The 15,849-nt window shown below is 35.5% G+C and overlaps 1 protein-coding gene across 3 annotated transcripts in view; it reads left to right on the plus strand.

Annotated features, from left to right (window-relative positions):
• The window catches only part of BTBD9 (BTB domain containing 9), a 117,380-nt gene that overhangs the window by 62,902 nt on the left and 38,629 nt on the right, over positions 1–15,849 (plus strand). For all 3 annotated transcript variants that reach the window (XM_082302903.1, XM_082302902.1, XM_082302904.1), the window contains exon 8: positions 8,715–8,824. In XM_082302903.1, the coding sequence (XP_082159029.1) occupies positions 8,715–8,824 (110 nt within the window). The remainder of the gene's footprint in view (positions 1–8,714; positions 8,825–15,849) is intronic.

The raw sequence follows: 15,849 nt of genomic DNA on the forward strand, positions 1-15,849 counted from the left end.
GTCTAATACAGTACTTTTTTGAGTAATAAAAGTATTTCAGAAACAGCTTTAAGCTCAGAAAAGAAATACTACATATAATCAGGATTGAAAAAGGCAGAGGTTTATAAAGAAGAAATAAGTTGGTTACATTAGAGGATCCTAGGTAGATCATTAAATTATTCAAGAATCCTTTATTTTCTCATAACTTGGCTCTAAGCCTATTGATTTGCAACTTCCAGCATTTTCAGTGCAATTCTTATACTCAGTGAGTTTGTTACTTTTTGAAACAGTTGATGAAACTGCTCTTTGGCACTTTTTAATATATAGATAGCCAAATGGATGATTGCTAAATGCATTCAGTCTTTAAGCAGACGTCCAGATAAAGCTCCATTTCATTCCCAGGTAAGCAATTCTTTGTTCATAGTGAAGGAAGTTATTACTCTGGTGTTTTTTTCCATGGCCATAAAGCTTACTTCACTACAGAAGTAGTCATCCTGCAACTGTTAGAAATATTTGTGCACTGGCAAGGACTGAGTTTTTCATGTCCTTTCAATGCTCTGTAGAATCTGCTATTAAGTATTTAAAAGGCATTACTAAGATCAAGGCAGATCTGTTGTTGTTACTGATACAAATATGCATTATTGTTGTCTCAAACAGGGGCTCTTTACCTGTGCAGTGTCAATTCACACACTGAAGTGAGATATTTCTATTTTTTATTCTACTTTGCTCCAGGTAGGGATCTGGGCAGTAACTTACAAAATGCTGGCTCCCCATTCATCAAAACTTTACGCTATTTATACATTTTAACAAACAAATGCATCAGCATTCATTGGTTAGAGATTATGTAATTTTTGCATTCATTAATACCCAAACCCCTATTTGTTAGTTACGTTTCTCACTTCCCATGCTAATTAGTCCATATGTAGTGTTCTTCCTTCCTTTCGAGGGTGGGGTCCATTTTGAGGCAGTCAGTGCATTAGTGGTTGCAATCTCCCACTGGGTAAGTATCTCCTAGAAGTAACCTATGTGCAGTTCATTCAGTGTTAAGAAAATTTTGAGCTGTTCTGAATTAAACAGTTCTTAGTGCTTATTAAGTCAGCAAGAGAAATGTGGCAAATGTTGTGTGATACATGTGGTTCTACTCTACAATTAAAGTACAAAAAATAGGTGGAAAAAAGAGAAGGAGTGAAAACAAGAAATCATTATTTTACAGTAGTTGTCTATCTTAAATGCTCTGTCTTTAACCATAATGCAACTCTTCTCACATGAACTTGAGTTTCTCGGTATTTTATTATTTGTCTATATATACTGGAAGTCTATGCCCTTCTCTTTTGCCATCTCATTGCTGCTGAGCTGTGTAGGAGTGTTTGTACAGGTTAATATAGACCACCTACTTGTTATCCAAACTTACGGTCTTCTTTCACCATGTCATCTATTACTTCCAGTAAAACACAATTTGATTTTAAAAAAACTAGACCTATGAAGCTTATGAGATTGAATTTGCTGCACTGTCCGTGTTTGATGAATAATCCCATAAATAATATTTCTTTTGTCCTTTATTTTATAGCTCAGTTCAGGCCTGCAGTAGCTAAGGGTTGGGTCTTGAATATGCTGGAAAGTATAAGCAAGGAAGTTTAGAGACACTGATTAACTGAGGTAGCAATGGTATATATGTGTACCAGGTGCTACTGCTAATGGATATAATGTCAGATGTTTTTCTCATAAAAGAGAGAACTTCATGAATTTAGAATAATATAATTAGAATACAATTGAATATATAATTAGAATATAATTGAATAAATATATTCTATAAATAGAATATAATTGGTTGATACTTTCACTGTTCTGTCTCACATCAAACATTTGTTTCACAAACATGAAAAATGTGTCTTACAGTTTCCAGTGAGGCTTCTCTTCTATTTCTTAGTGTCTGATATATATTTCATGTGAATTTCAGTCTGTATTAAACACTTCTAATTCCATCTAAAGAATGATCATGGCTTAAAAGTTTGGCTAAGCTGTGTGTTATCAGGAGCAGAACAGGTGTTGCACACTTTATTTCTGTTAGAAAGGAACACCAAAGCAGTCAGAACTGACAATCCACTGCTTTGAGTGGGACATTACTTGTGATGTTTTATTTTTAGTGGTTTTGTTCCTACAAACATTGCTCCTACTGTTGAACAATTGAAGTTGATGTTTCTTGTGACACAGTTACTGTTGGCATGGTGTTTGTAAATCTGCAAATCAATGAGTAGTACAGGGGTTTAATAACTGTATGATCATATCTTTAGTTAAGGAACCAAAGCTTGTTCAGTTAACAAAGCTATTCTTGTCCCAGATCCACACCATACTTGAATATTAACACTACATGCTGTATCATAAATGTTTAATGTAGATGAGACATACTCAGCTTAATTAATTGTCCCACATTTCATCATTCCAAAACTGAGGAGCAAATTTGAAATTGAGCCAGCAATACTTTGCATCAATTTTCTAACCACCTGCAACTGCAAGGAGTTTATCTGTAGGTAGAAATTTTCAAATCATAAAAATACTGATGAAATATATATCAGTCATTTTTATGTTACCAATACTTAGCTGATTTCATTTGAGTACTGTTTAGTAGTTTTCCAGTATAATTTTAACATAATGAATGGTAAGGTTTCTTGCATATATCCTTGGATGTATTTTTACATTGTAAGTAAAATGTTACGCTGTTTGGAAAGGGGTGGTGGTTTATTTAGTTGTTGTGGGTTTAGTTTGTTTGTTGGTCAGTTTTTTAGGTGACTTTTTACCTTTTTACAATGTTTAATTCTTCATGTGCATTTATGACCCCCTTTTGAGAGCCCTGGAGGTCTTCTGTTATTCTCTTATGCCCATGAGCTCAAATACCAGGAGTTACTGTGTTTCTGATTCTGTGTAATGATTCATCCAAACAAAACTTACATAAAAAGGATTCTTTCAATAATTGTCTCCTTTTGAAAAATAATTTTCAGCCATTTTAAAAAAAACCCCACTCTTCTTTACCACTGTCTGTCAGATTTGTTTGATGCCAGAGCTAAATACAAATTTTTGTATATATCTTCATTACGGTTTTATAGGACGAATTTCTAAATTCCTTGTTTTTTTAAGCACAGGTCAAAACTACAGTTATTTCTTTGAGCTGCCTTGATGCAGATTGAAATCAATTTATTTTTCTTCTCCGTCTTTCCTCGCTTTTTTCTAATATTTTTCAGGTATTTCTTTGTCATATTGTATATAGTCTGATTCTAGTCTAGATCTAGACAGCACTTACTGAGGTGTCATTGGAGCAAGAAATAAGTATTGCATGCTAAATTTACAGACTGGTGGAGCATGAGATACTGAGGAAAATGGAAAATATTCTCAGATTTCACTGAACAGCACTTTGCTGTATTTTCTTATGTTTTATTCAATATGTAAAATGTAGAGCCTACAATGTATCTATATAATGAAGCTAAATTGATCCAAAGTCATAAAACCTCATGAGGATGTAGTGTGAGTCAAAGAAAACGAGTCCTGTTGAAGATGATCACTTTAGAAAGAGTCTGGCTTCATGTCACACCAGCCTGGAAGGTGTGCAGAGCCAGCTCATGTCTGTTCTCTCTATCTCCCTGTCCAGTTTGTTCTAGAACCAGACTTTCTGAAGAACAATGCTTTCTTCTCTATTTAAAAACTATTTTTTTCCATACGATTTAATTTATTAGAGTCCCATTTTATGTATTCAGTAGAGATGGCATAAAGATAAGTGAGGCTGATACTTAAGTTGTGCTTGGCTCCGAAGTCAAATCAGGGATATGGTTTAAATATGGATTTTATGACATCCAAATCTTAATATCTTCTTGTATCTTATTTTGTATTCTTATAGTGTAAGTCCATTACGAGATCAGGTGTAAATTGCAGATTTCTGCTCATATCCAGATGGGTTCTAGGAAATTGATCTGTTTGGGATTGAGAACTGACCTGAAATAAAACCAGGTGAGCTAAGTTCAGATTTGAGAACTTTAGTGGAACTAGGTATGCCTACAGTGTGAAGATGGAGATTCAAGCATGTTTATCTGAAATTGGTTTTTTTCTGTTTGTCTTGGGTGACTTTATGACGTGTATCCCCTATCGCCGCTCTATGCCCAGACGTGATTCCTGTGCCTTTCTGCGCCTTTAAAACTGGGTGCGAGAGAAAGAAAAAAAAAAAAAAAAAGCCAGGCAAACTTTTCAAAGCAGCTTGTGCTCCGAGGACACAGAGATTGCTGCTGCAGAGCGGAGGCAAGCACCTTCCTGCTTTTCCCAGCTCTTGGTTCCTTTTCTCGGAAGAGAGAGACTGAGAGTTAAACTCCTTTGCTTCCCTGCGACTTCAGTTTCTTCTTCTTCTCTTCTGGACTGTTCAACGATACCAGAACACAGCGGGAGACCCTACACCGGCTGGCCCGGAGGGGCCCACGCCGGACGGCCAGCTTAAGAGAGGAGACCACACCCACTGAAACGACTCTGAAAATTTACCAGGTTCTCTCCACAGCGAGAGGTTTTATTATTTAGCGTTATTCTTTCCCCATGCTTGCGTGCACTGTGTTTGCTAAACAAATAGTTTTTTCTTTTTCGCTTTCCTCTGAGGAATTTCTGCATGGTGGGTGAGGGGCAGCTGAAACCTCCCTTCTATCAGAAGATATTTTCCTCCAATTTGTCTCAAACCGGTCATTGTTTTAAAAAAATAAAAATTTGAAACCTTTGATAAAGAACAAAACATTTGTAAACTTACTATTCTTACAGATTATTATGTATGGAATACGAAACGTATTATCACACTGTGCAAGTGTTACTTATGTTCCAAAGCATATCAGTGTTAATTTGGTTAAATCTTTTGAGAAACATTGGTTGTTTGGTTGACATACTGCTTACATGTGGTGCACAATTACATGTCCTATGTAAGTGTTGTGTACCAATATTTTTAGTCACTTGAATGCCCCAGCATAAAATACCTGCATACACATTCATTACAAAGTGAAATGTGTTGTGTTTTCAAACTGCTTCACTGTTGGTTGTATTTCCAAAGGTGAAAATGTTTGTTACAGGCTTTGTAGGTGTTAGATGTACTTTTCCTACTGGAGTTCAACGATTTTGTCTTGTGTGTGTGTTTTACTTGATTTGTCACTGTTGTTTTCAATATTTGCAGCAGGGATTTCTTCTGGTATAAAATAGACTTTATTAGACTTTCCTTTCTAAGTGCAGGAAAACTTGTCTTCTGTCCAAAGACAGATATGCTTTTCATGTTTGTTCTGGCTTAATTCTTTATTTCATGTATTTATTTATGTCCACTGTTTTCCCACATGATTTAATGCTGGCAGTAGATTTTTCTTCCTTGCTTTTTCTATCTTTCTGCCACGGGTCTGTTGATTCAGCTGTGTGAGTCTGAAGGATTATTCGTTTTAGAGAGTTGTCAATAAATGGAGTTTAGATGGTGTTGAATAACACTGTTTCCTTCCACTGAAAGACAAACACAGTGTCTTCTAATGCCCTTGTGTGTTGGGCTGTGCCTCATGCTTCTTTGTGGTGGTGATTGGAATGTGAATGTTAGTGGTTCTAAGCAGTTAGAGGAGGTATAAAGTACAAAGAATGCAATAATTCTAACACTGGCGTCTCATACCAAATGCTCCACGAAGGAAAATGAAAAGCCAATTTCATAAGAGCACATTTTGTACATATTTGATTTTGTTCTCTGAGCTTGTGGTTGCTGTTCTAAGTTGCTTTGATAGTAACTTAAGAGTCGATATCAGTGCAAAGTACCTGTTAATTTCCATTGCCTCCCCTTATTTAGTCTTCTGTCTCAGTATTCTCAAGGGATTGGACTCTGTGCTTAATATATTTTAGAGTTTGTCTGTATCTTACTGGTGCTATTATAATGAAGGATTAAAATGACTCCTAGAGTATGCATATTTTTATGCTTTGCCACACATGTCCTAAGCACTGTTGTGATGATGTAGGCAGCTGAGCTTTGGTGTTTGTAGCCCTCCAGGGTATCCACAGCTGAATCAGTGGTGGGATCTGCAGCAGCTGTTATCTGAATTAAATGTGTCAGCTTTACAAATGTAAAGAGCAGAAGTAAAACATAATTTAGTTGTTCAGAAATGTAACAGAGTACCTATATCATAATTTCATATAAAGGAGAAGAATTGTTCTGGGAAGAATGGGGGATGAATGAGAAATGTTGCCATATAGGTGCCTAATTAATCAACCCAGGTAGTCCATTCAAATTTCAATAGTTTAAAATTCTATCAAGATCCTGTAGAACATGCTGTTTCCCTCTAGTTAAAACAATTTTCTTTTTAGTCGGGGAAGAAAACCCCACCAAGTGCGTTTTTCTGATATTCCTGTTGTGAGAATTTTAGGACTGCGTGTAGCTTGCGTGTCTGTGGCTAGAGAAGTCTCTGACATGTGGATGAAATTCTTAGTGCACTTATATATTATCAGTATCAGTATTCTCAAAAAGGGCCAGAAAATAAAATAAAGGGGCAAAATTTTCATGTTGCATTCCTGTTTACCTGCTAGGGAAGTTCTTTTAAACCCCACAAATTGATCAGGGTTTTCTCTTTAAAGAATGATTCAGGGGTTTTTTTCTTTCTTCCAGTCTTATCAGGTTGAGTCTAAAGTCCATAGACAGCAGACCTAGTCTAGGCATTGGATTGTGATTCTTTTACTCGCCAATCACACAAAGATTCATAGATAACTTTGTGTTGTATGAACCTGCTTTGTTGTTGACAGGAATTTGAACAACTTCCAATTGCTCTGAAAAAACAATCAAGAAGCTTGTTCTAATGATACAGTTTTATAACACAAAAAATCTAAGTAAACTAGCATTTAAAGCTAATTATGAAGCAGTTTCTTGTGTTCCTATTAATCTTGTTAGTTTGTTTATTCTCTAAACTCTTTAATGCAAGGAAGTGTAACTGAAGAATGTCAAAGTACATCTCCATTAGTAAGGCTCTGTTGGTTTGCCTGGTGCATTTTGTCCAAGCAGCACAATTCAATCAATACTTTCCTTGCTTGAGAGAGACAGCGCAGTCTGTGTGATGAGCCAGCCTCCATGTGCCCTTCACAATATTCCAAGATTATTCCTGTGTTTAACTGAGTTCTGTGCTTTTGAGGCTGGAGGGAACAAGATCAGTTACTGCTGTCAAATTTTGGACATTATCTGTGTGTTTAGGGTTCATACTGTGGTTGTGAGTTGATAAAAGGAAAGTCATGTGGTTCACATGGGCAGGTCTGGGGAAACACTTGTTTGCCTGACTGTCAACCAAGAGTCCTGCAATGCTCTTTGCAGGCCCTTGGCATGGCTACAGAGTAAGGGCTAAGTTCTGCTCTGCTCTTAAAACACAGGGTCACCTTCTTTATGAATAAAAAATATTTTCTTCACTTTTGCATCTTTGTTTTGTACATAGAATGACTTTCAGGACATTCGCTTCTGTGATAATTAATTGATCTGTGAGTTAATATTAATTAGGCAATAGCATATAAGTCTTTGTCACAAGTCATGATTATTAAAATAATTTCTAAATGAAATTTGGAGGTTGAGCATTAGCACAGTAAATAGCTATGAGGGTTGTTTTATTGTTTAAAAAGAAAATCTCAGTATCGAAAACTGTGTATCTTCTCAACTTGATCTGTTGAAGAACACAAGCCAAAATGATGCTGTTGGTGAATGGCCATTAAGTTAAAAATATAATTACACTATGTAAGTGAGAGATTGTTTCATACCACAGACCGAGGATATTGCTTAAGATTCATACTTTCTCTCACCTGTTAATTGAAATGAGTTAAATTCATACAAAGCTTTCTGCAGTGTGGGTAACCCATCTGGTGAGGTAATTGGTATTTGGCTTAGATGGTTTTCTGGCTGCTTGCTCAGCATTTATTGAGAGGGGTACAATAGTCCTTTTGAGATTTTTCAAAATTTATACTAAGAACTGTTGGATCTCTTCAGAAAATGCAGAATCAGACTGAATCGAGGTTAGTGGTTGTTTATGGAAGGTGAAGCCTGCAGGGTAATGCAGCAGGTGAATAGGTCACAATGTTTGGGAGAAGCTCTATTTGATTTGCAGTTGGAGTGTAGAAGTGTAAGTTATACCATCAGAGTAGCTTTGTTTCTACTAATATTTGAATGTTGAGATTTTTTTTCATTATTAATAAAAGATATACCAACAGAGATTGATATCCTCTACATCTAGTGTTAGAATTAGAAACAGTCATAATAAAATGGAATTAATTTTTGGCTTTTGAAGAAAAGCCTGACTCATTTGTTGAGTTTGTCGTGGCTGTATGGAATCTTTCACAGTGCTGAAAATTTGTTGGTAAAAGGATTCTTCTTCTTCTTCTTTATTATTATTGTTTTTGTTACTGTTACTGACCTCCATGAGCACATTTGCACTAACAGACCATTTCTGAATCAGAAGATCCCTCATTTTGATTTTCTTGGCAAATTATTCCAGAAGTGTTTTCAACAGGCATCTCTTTATTTTTCTTTTTAAATTGCACTGGAGCCAGCATCCTGACTAGATGCAAACCTGCTGTGAACTTTATATTCTTTTTTACTGCTTTTTCTTTTTTTAAACAGTTACTCAGTTCTTACAGATCTGCACGTTATAGTCTAACTGAGTCAATTATATTTAAGTGCACAGAAGTTCATCGTGTTTAACTTGTGCTATTTACCTTTTCTTGTTTTCCTATAGGTATATTCGAATTGTTGGGACCCACAACACAGTGAACAAAGTTTTCCATATTGTGGCATTTGAATGCATGTTCACGAACAAATCCTTTACTCTTGAGAAAGGTCTGATAGGTAAGAGATAAAACCTTTTTTTTTATGAACTTTTGAAAACATTTGTCATTTTAAAGCTGGCCATCACTGCACTCTACTTCTGTTTCCACCCAGAAATCTCTAAACTGAGTTAAAGTGTTGTAAGCATGGAATTAGTTGGCTAGTCCTTACAATTTCTATGAAGTTCCAGTTCTGTGGATTAATTAATGATGCTGCAGGAATGCTGAAATTCAAATCAACTCCTGCTGACAAAGCCACTGGTATTTGAGTCAGTGCTGCCAATGTGTTTTTTCTTTGCATGTCACAGTATGTTTGCTCATGCCTCCCAGTAGGTTAGCCTGAATTCTGTTACAAGAATGGACTAAGCACAGCTATTTATTGTAGTGATGATGGATTTGGACATTTAGGGACCATAGACAGCCTGGTTACAACTGCTGAAAGTAAACTCTCATGTGTTGATTTCCCCCCAAAGAGCCATAGACATGCTTAGCCATGGCAGAACATTATAGTGGCTATGCTGCTATTATTCTCAGAACACCATGCTGATGGAGCTCTCTTAGCTCTGGGCAGCTTATATAATACTGTTTTTAATACCTTTATGTTACTTAAGGTTGAAATCCCCAACAGACCAATGGTACTGAATGATAAAATGTGTCACAGCAAGATTTAATATCCTTTTTTTTTTTAATAGTTCAAACAGGGTGGTTTCTGTGCTTTCTTCCGTATAAACTCACAAGAATCAGATCCTGAAGTTCATTGGAGAAGAAAGTATTGTTTGCCTTTTTGTAGTTATCTAGGTGGGATTTCCCACAATATATTACTTACAGCATAAAATCAAGAATTTCAGCAAAATTCTCAGAGTTCATGCTGCTTTTAAACATGTATTTAAATTTTAAATATGTGTTTAAATATACTTAATTTAAAATATATTTTATATATATAATATATATAAATATATATATATTTATATAAATAAAAATATTTAAATAAAATATCCCTTTGACAGATGGAAGGGAAAACAGTTTTCAAAATAGGATGAGGAGGAAGATTTTTAGTAAAGCATATTCACTTGAAATTTTTTTTCTGAGAAAACTATCATTTTTAGCTGTGAAAAACCAAGACCCAATTCCTTCAGCCTGTTCCCTGTGCATTATATAAAGGCAAATCAAAAACATTCCCTTTGTTTTAGGTAGTGTGCAAGTAGCATTGTAATTGCTATTGACTAGAAAATAGAATAAGCAGTAGGGAAGAGCTGTGTTAAAAGAAAATATCTCCCTGCAATAAGCTAGTTAGCAGAGAAACGAAGTATCTCAAATTTGATAAAATGTTTGAGTTAGTGGGTGCGAATATTTGTATGTATTTGATTTCAGATGATGAAACTTACTTTGTAAATGCTTGATTTGGGATTCAATTGGGGTTTGGTTTTTTTTTTTTTAGTGTTAACACAAAGATTGGTGATCATAACAGTAGGCAAGGCAGTGAAGCTGTGCATGTTTGTGGAAGTGAACTTACACTGTAATTGACTCGTCTTTCATGGACTCAGTTATTTTTTTCTGGTTGAGTGATTTTGGCGAGACAAACTATTTGATCTGTTTTAACATTTCTTAAGTTTCAAAGGTAATCAATCTAGGGGATGGGGACTTCAGATGGCTGTATTAAAAATTCTGTTTGTGAGAATGTTTTTGTAGTTATAGAATCTTGCAGGTGAATAGGGTTTGGGCAGCATAATAGTGAGGGTCTGCTGGTGTTAATGGTGATTGTTAATCGAGAGCAACTATGCTGTTATTCAGTGTGAGTCAGTCAGGCTGTTGTATGTGTAAGTGATTTGAAGTGATCAACAATAAGGAGAGAGGCTTTTAGGTCTCCACAGCTTTTTATATTTAGGAGATGTTAGTCAATACAATTGATAAAAAATTAAAAGTAGGAATTTGGTGAGTAGTTAATTGGAAGTGGGGTGTGGATAGTCTTCCGACTGTCAGTGAGGCACCTGCAGTTGTATACGTGACCCTGCAGAGTTTATGGTGAGAAAGAGACAAATGGGAAGATTTGGGAACTACTTGAGGCCAATCCAGTTGTGAAATGGGGCAGGGGCACCTATGACTATTCCATCAGAATTTTTGGCCGTCAGTATTGCCTATTCAAAAATATTCTCAACAACTTTGATCCAGTAAAGTGGCATTATATCCATTTAGTGCTTTTTTTTCCTACTTCTGATAATTACCATATGGTACCATATTGTATGGCTCCCGTGATCAAGCAGACTGTCCAAGGTCCGCTTCTGTAAGAACTCTGTATGAGTACCGATGGCTTAGCACAGATTTATTTTATTGTTTTGATGAGGATTTCTAATATTTGTCTCTGTTTCTGAAGTGATCAGATAGGATAAAGTGAACTGAAAGCAGTTAGGAAAAATCAACAAAGTATATGAAAGTGCAGTAAGCAGAGTAGGTTGCTTTTAAGCTTGACTGAGAACTTTCATCTTAAACCCTTGAAAAGCAGTTCATGGGGTTCATTGCTTATCTCATATGACATTAAATATGGTATTAAATTGGGTTAAAACAAACATAGCTGCTGTTTCTATACTCCGTTTTATTTAAAAAATGAAGTATTGGTCAGCCCTTGAAGGCCATAAAGTTCTTTCAGAAAGACTTTGTGACCCCTACTTGTACCAAAACAACACTGAAGATAATATGTGAAGACTTTGTCATTTGAAAACTCATTCCAAAGAGATGAGACCTCTGAGGTATTTGGTTAGGGATGTTATGTGGAGACTTAAGAGCAATTATTTATTTAATTTTTGTGAAAGATACTCAACTTGATCAGAAAGGTGTATATGCGAAGAGCATCATTTATCAGATATATTACTACTGATACATAGTATCTATGTAATGGCTGTCACTGTACAGTGCAGATTAGAAGGCTGGTAAACAAATAATAAAAATGAAGTGCTGTTTCATGGTAACAACAATTTTATGTTATTGTGTTTTTGCATACAAGCTTTTAATGAAAAATTGCTAACTTGACATTACAATTAAAAGTTAGTGTGGAAGATGATTTATACAGTTACTTTGTACAATACTGAATGTGGTACTGACATGACCCAGTGGTACCTGAGTAGCAATTTTGAAGCAAAAGTAGCAGAAAATGCTCTTTATAGCACTGTCTGGTGTTTAAGTGTTGGTTTACAATTTGTTGTCTTGTGAAATGAGGTGACAGAAATTAATTTAATTTTATGAAATTATTTCCTTAATGCAGACATTGGGGTTGAGATGTATTTTTCTTTTCGGCGTGGTATTATCTCTAAATGTGTAAGTTAACGGTTTTACATATTAAATTCATGATATTAACATAACAAGGATGCAAATATTCTTTAATCTCACAGTCATAGTGCTTGCTTATAATGAACTTCTGCTTAGGAAATTTTAATGGTGTTTAGCCACTGATATTTAATCTAGAATACAAAACAAAAGAATATTTTCACTAGCAAGAGACATACTCCTTTGGAAGCAGTACCTGGTGTCATGTGATGTATTATAAAACCTTCTAATCTGCCCAGTGACAAGAAGTTACAACAGCATTTAAAGGACTGCTTCTGTGCAAGGCCTCTTTAGGTTTCTGTGAGTTTTTTTCCCACCTTAATAGAGGAAAAAATTCCTCTTTTCTGCCTCAAATGGAAAAAAAATTGATAACCTCAGTTCTTTAATCACTACTCAGTGCTGAGGGGCAGTCAAGGACTATGTGGGCTTGACCAACCTACTGTCTGAGCCGGGTGAAGGTCACTGGGAGTGCCATGTGGACAGCTTTTACACGAAGTAGTGTTGGTCTGTAGTCTGTCTCAGTCTATCAGACTCTCTTGTAACTTGTACATTATAGACGAAAGAGAGAACAGTGAATAATGACTGAAGAGCAGAAGATGGATGTAAAACACTGCAATGTCCTTGGTCACCCTCTGGGGAATGTGGTTCAGTACTTAGGAATCACTGTGAACCTTCATTTGTGTGCTGTTCAATGCCTTAGGAGAACTTGTTTTAAAAGGGATAAAATGATACAAATAAATAAACATTCACTTGTCTTTTACTCTGTCAGTTATTAAAAAAAAAAAAAAGAACAAACAAAATTCAATTTGTAAGAGGGAGAAACCAGTCATATCAGTTTCCTAGTATCTGGTTCAGCTTTGTAAAAGATTGCTTTGTCTCTCCCCAAGGAAGCACTGAGAATGATGGGTTTTGTCTAGTTTAATGTTGACTCCACACAAAGCTATCACATTTTGTTTTCTCTCTTTTAAAAAGGGTCACATTTTTCCAAAACGATGCAGGCTTACCCAGCATTATATATCAGCTCTGTTGTAAGCATAGCTTTAGGAAATTATGAAAAATTGAAGACTAAATACTGCAGGGATTTTTTTTTCCCCCTTTTTCTGCAAGGAAGGACAGCCACATGGTTGGTTTCGGAGAGATCTGTTCATATGGTTCCAGTTCCTTTTTTTTTATGCTTTTCTGTCTGTTTCCAGTGCTACAAGGAGGGATGCACAGTTCCTAAAACAACTGCTATTTCTGAAAGCCTTCTGCAGACATAACATTTAATGAAGGTCCTGTAGCAGCCAATTAGTTGACAGTGAAAAGTATGGCCAGTTCTAGTGACTTGATTGGTTTTGTTCTAATTTATTGGATTAGGAATCATGAGCTGTAGCAGGTATCAAGTGAAAAATCAGCCTTCCTTCTCTGAAGTGTTTCTAATCCAATTTCTGACAGTTGGACAAAAACACATATTAGTGGGGTTTTCTTTTCCAGCTAAATATGACTTGCAGGAAGCTTTACACTGAAACAGGTGGAAATACTGTTGTATTTGTTTGAAGTTGATACTTTTTGAGCTCTTGATTTCTTTGAGTAATTTGATTGAAGATTCAAATTAAATGTAGCAATTTCATCAGCAAGTTTCAACTCAAGAAAATAAAGAGTGTGTGGAATGAAAGACAGGACATGTGACTGTACTTTTAATTAACAGAAAAGTCTGTAGACTTCGTATTTTTCCTACCATGTAGCAAATAAACAAGGGCTAATTCATATATTGAATAAAGATTAGACTTAACAAGTCTTCTGGCATGTGGAAAACAATGATAGCAAAATACCCAATTTTTTTAATTCTTTAATACAATATGATCAAACTCTGAAATAATCCTTGCATCATTAATTCTCTTTTTCTTTAGTCTCAGCTTTCTATTTTCCAGCCATCCAGTGAGGAAACTTTTGTCAGCTTAGGAGATGTTCAAGTAGAGAAGGAATGCAATTTTATAGTTAAAAATTGAGCAACTGGAAGCTGAACATTTAACAGACGTCATAATGAGAGGAAAATCACTCTTTCATACTAGCTAAAACAAAAATTTGTTTATTCTACTACAATTTCTTGGTTATAGTTTCTTCACAGTGATGGTTTTGTGTGTTAAGAGAACTCACTAAAATGAACAGTTGTGTTGCAATGATGACACATAAGCAGAGAACCTTTGACTATTGCCTAGAGTGCAGTATAAATATATTCAACAGTCCATAATGCTTTAAACTGTTGCTTTCCTATAAAATAAGACTATGTAGTAGATCTGCTCTCTCCCTGTATGTTTATTTTCGTAATTCATTTAAGGTTCATTAATGGCTGGTTTTGTGAACTGGTACAAAACCCCACTTTATTCTGTTCCTTTGTGTGTTGCAAAACAGTATTTGAGGATTTTCTCTCATTTCCCTACCCACCCACCCACATTGTAGTGGAGTCATAGTGGATAGACAGAAAGCAAAAGCTGACCTGTCCAGAATAACAGATGAAAGGAAGTACTCTGCACTCAGATATGGAAGCCAGTTGGCAGCAGCAGCGTGATTTTTTTTTTTTTTCAGAGTGCTTCAGGGGAAAAAAAAAGTTCTTATGAAAAATCAAGTATGCTAAAAAGAAAAAGTACAAGACACAAGCTTAAGGAGTGATAAATAAATATGACTGAGACTACAAGACATTTCTGGTACATTTTTATCTTGGAAGATCTCTAAGGACAGTTGAATAACGTATCTGTCTTATCTTTAAATATAGCCAGTATAGATGACCCTTAGGCCATGCCTTGAAAATTGCAATTCTTTATAAAAATACTATTGCTAGAATTAAGTATACTACCAGTTCTTCATTGCTCCATACTGCAGCATAAGACAAAGAGACAAGAAAGTAAGTTTTAGTAAATGTTTGATGCTGCTGTCCTGTAACCTCAATCATCTTCTCCTTTTGTTTGCTTACAGAATGTGTATGCATTGCTAACACACATCTTTTCTGATAAAAGCTAATCAGACTTTTCAGCCCAAAACTGCTGTATGAACAGTGGGAAAAAAACTCAGTTTTTGTATTTGTAATCTTTTCTTTCCTTTTTGCTGACAATATTGGTTACTGTAAGAGCTTAATAGCTCATGGATAAAAAAAAAAATAGAAACAAGACTGTTGGTTTTGATAGTATGTATTTGTAAATAAGCAGCCTAAATTGAAGCAGAAATTCTAATGGGAAAAAGGAAGACAACCAAAAGACTTTAAAATACACCACAGAACAGAGTCCCTACCAGATGGTATTTTTAATAAATTTATCAAGTGGATATAAAAGATGATAATGAATGTTCAAAATAGGGAGTGGCAGACTCCCTAGAGAAAAGGAACAGTATGGCACATTCTGCACACTTCAATTAGTCAGTCACTTTCTAATTAGCTGTTCTAGGGAGGACCACAGAATTATATTAAAAACACACCAAGACAGTTTCTGTACAGTTTTTAAGGAGTTTGACTAATCAGGGTAACATCTTATTAGGAGGTCATGGTTTAGTGCAGAAATCTAAATGTGAGAAGGAGCAGGATGATGCTCAGAGGGGATGCCGGCAAAATATTGCATGAACTGAGCTGCTCTGCATTCAATTAATCACTTACCTCAGAATCTGTTTAGAATATGCCATGGAGCCTCAACACAAGCACTGATTTTGACACTTCATCTTCTATTAATTTTCTTTTTTACCAAGATTTCAATAGCTTCCTCT

Source organism: Coloeus monedula (genome assembly GCF_965178545.1).
Source record: "Coloeus monedula genome assembly, chromosome: 2".
Classification (NCBI taxonomy): Eukaryota; Metazoa; Chordata; class Aves; order Passeriformes; family Corvidae; genus Coloeus; species Coloeus monedula.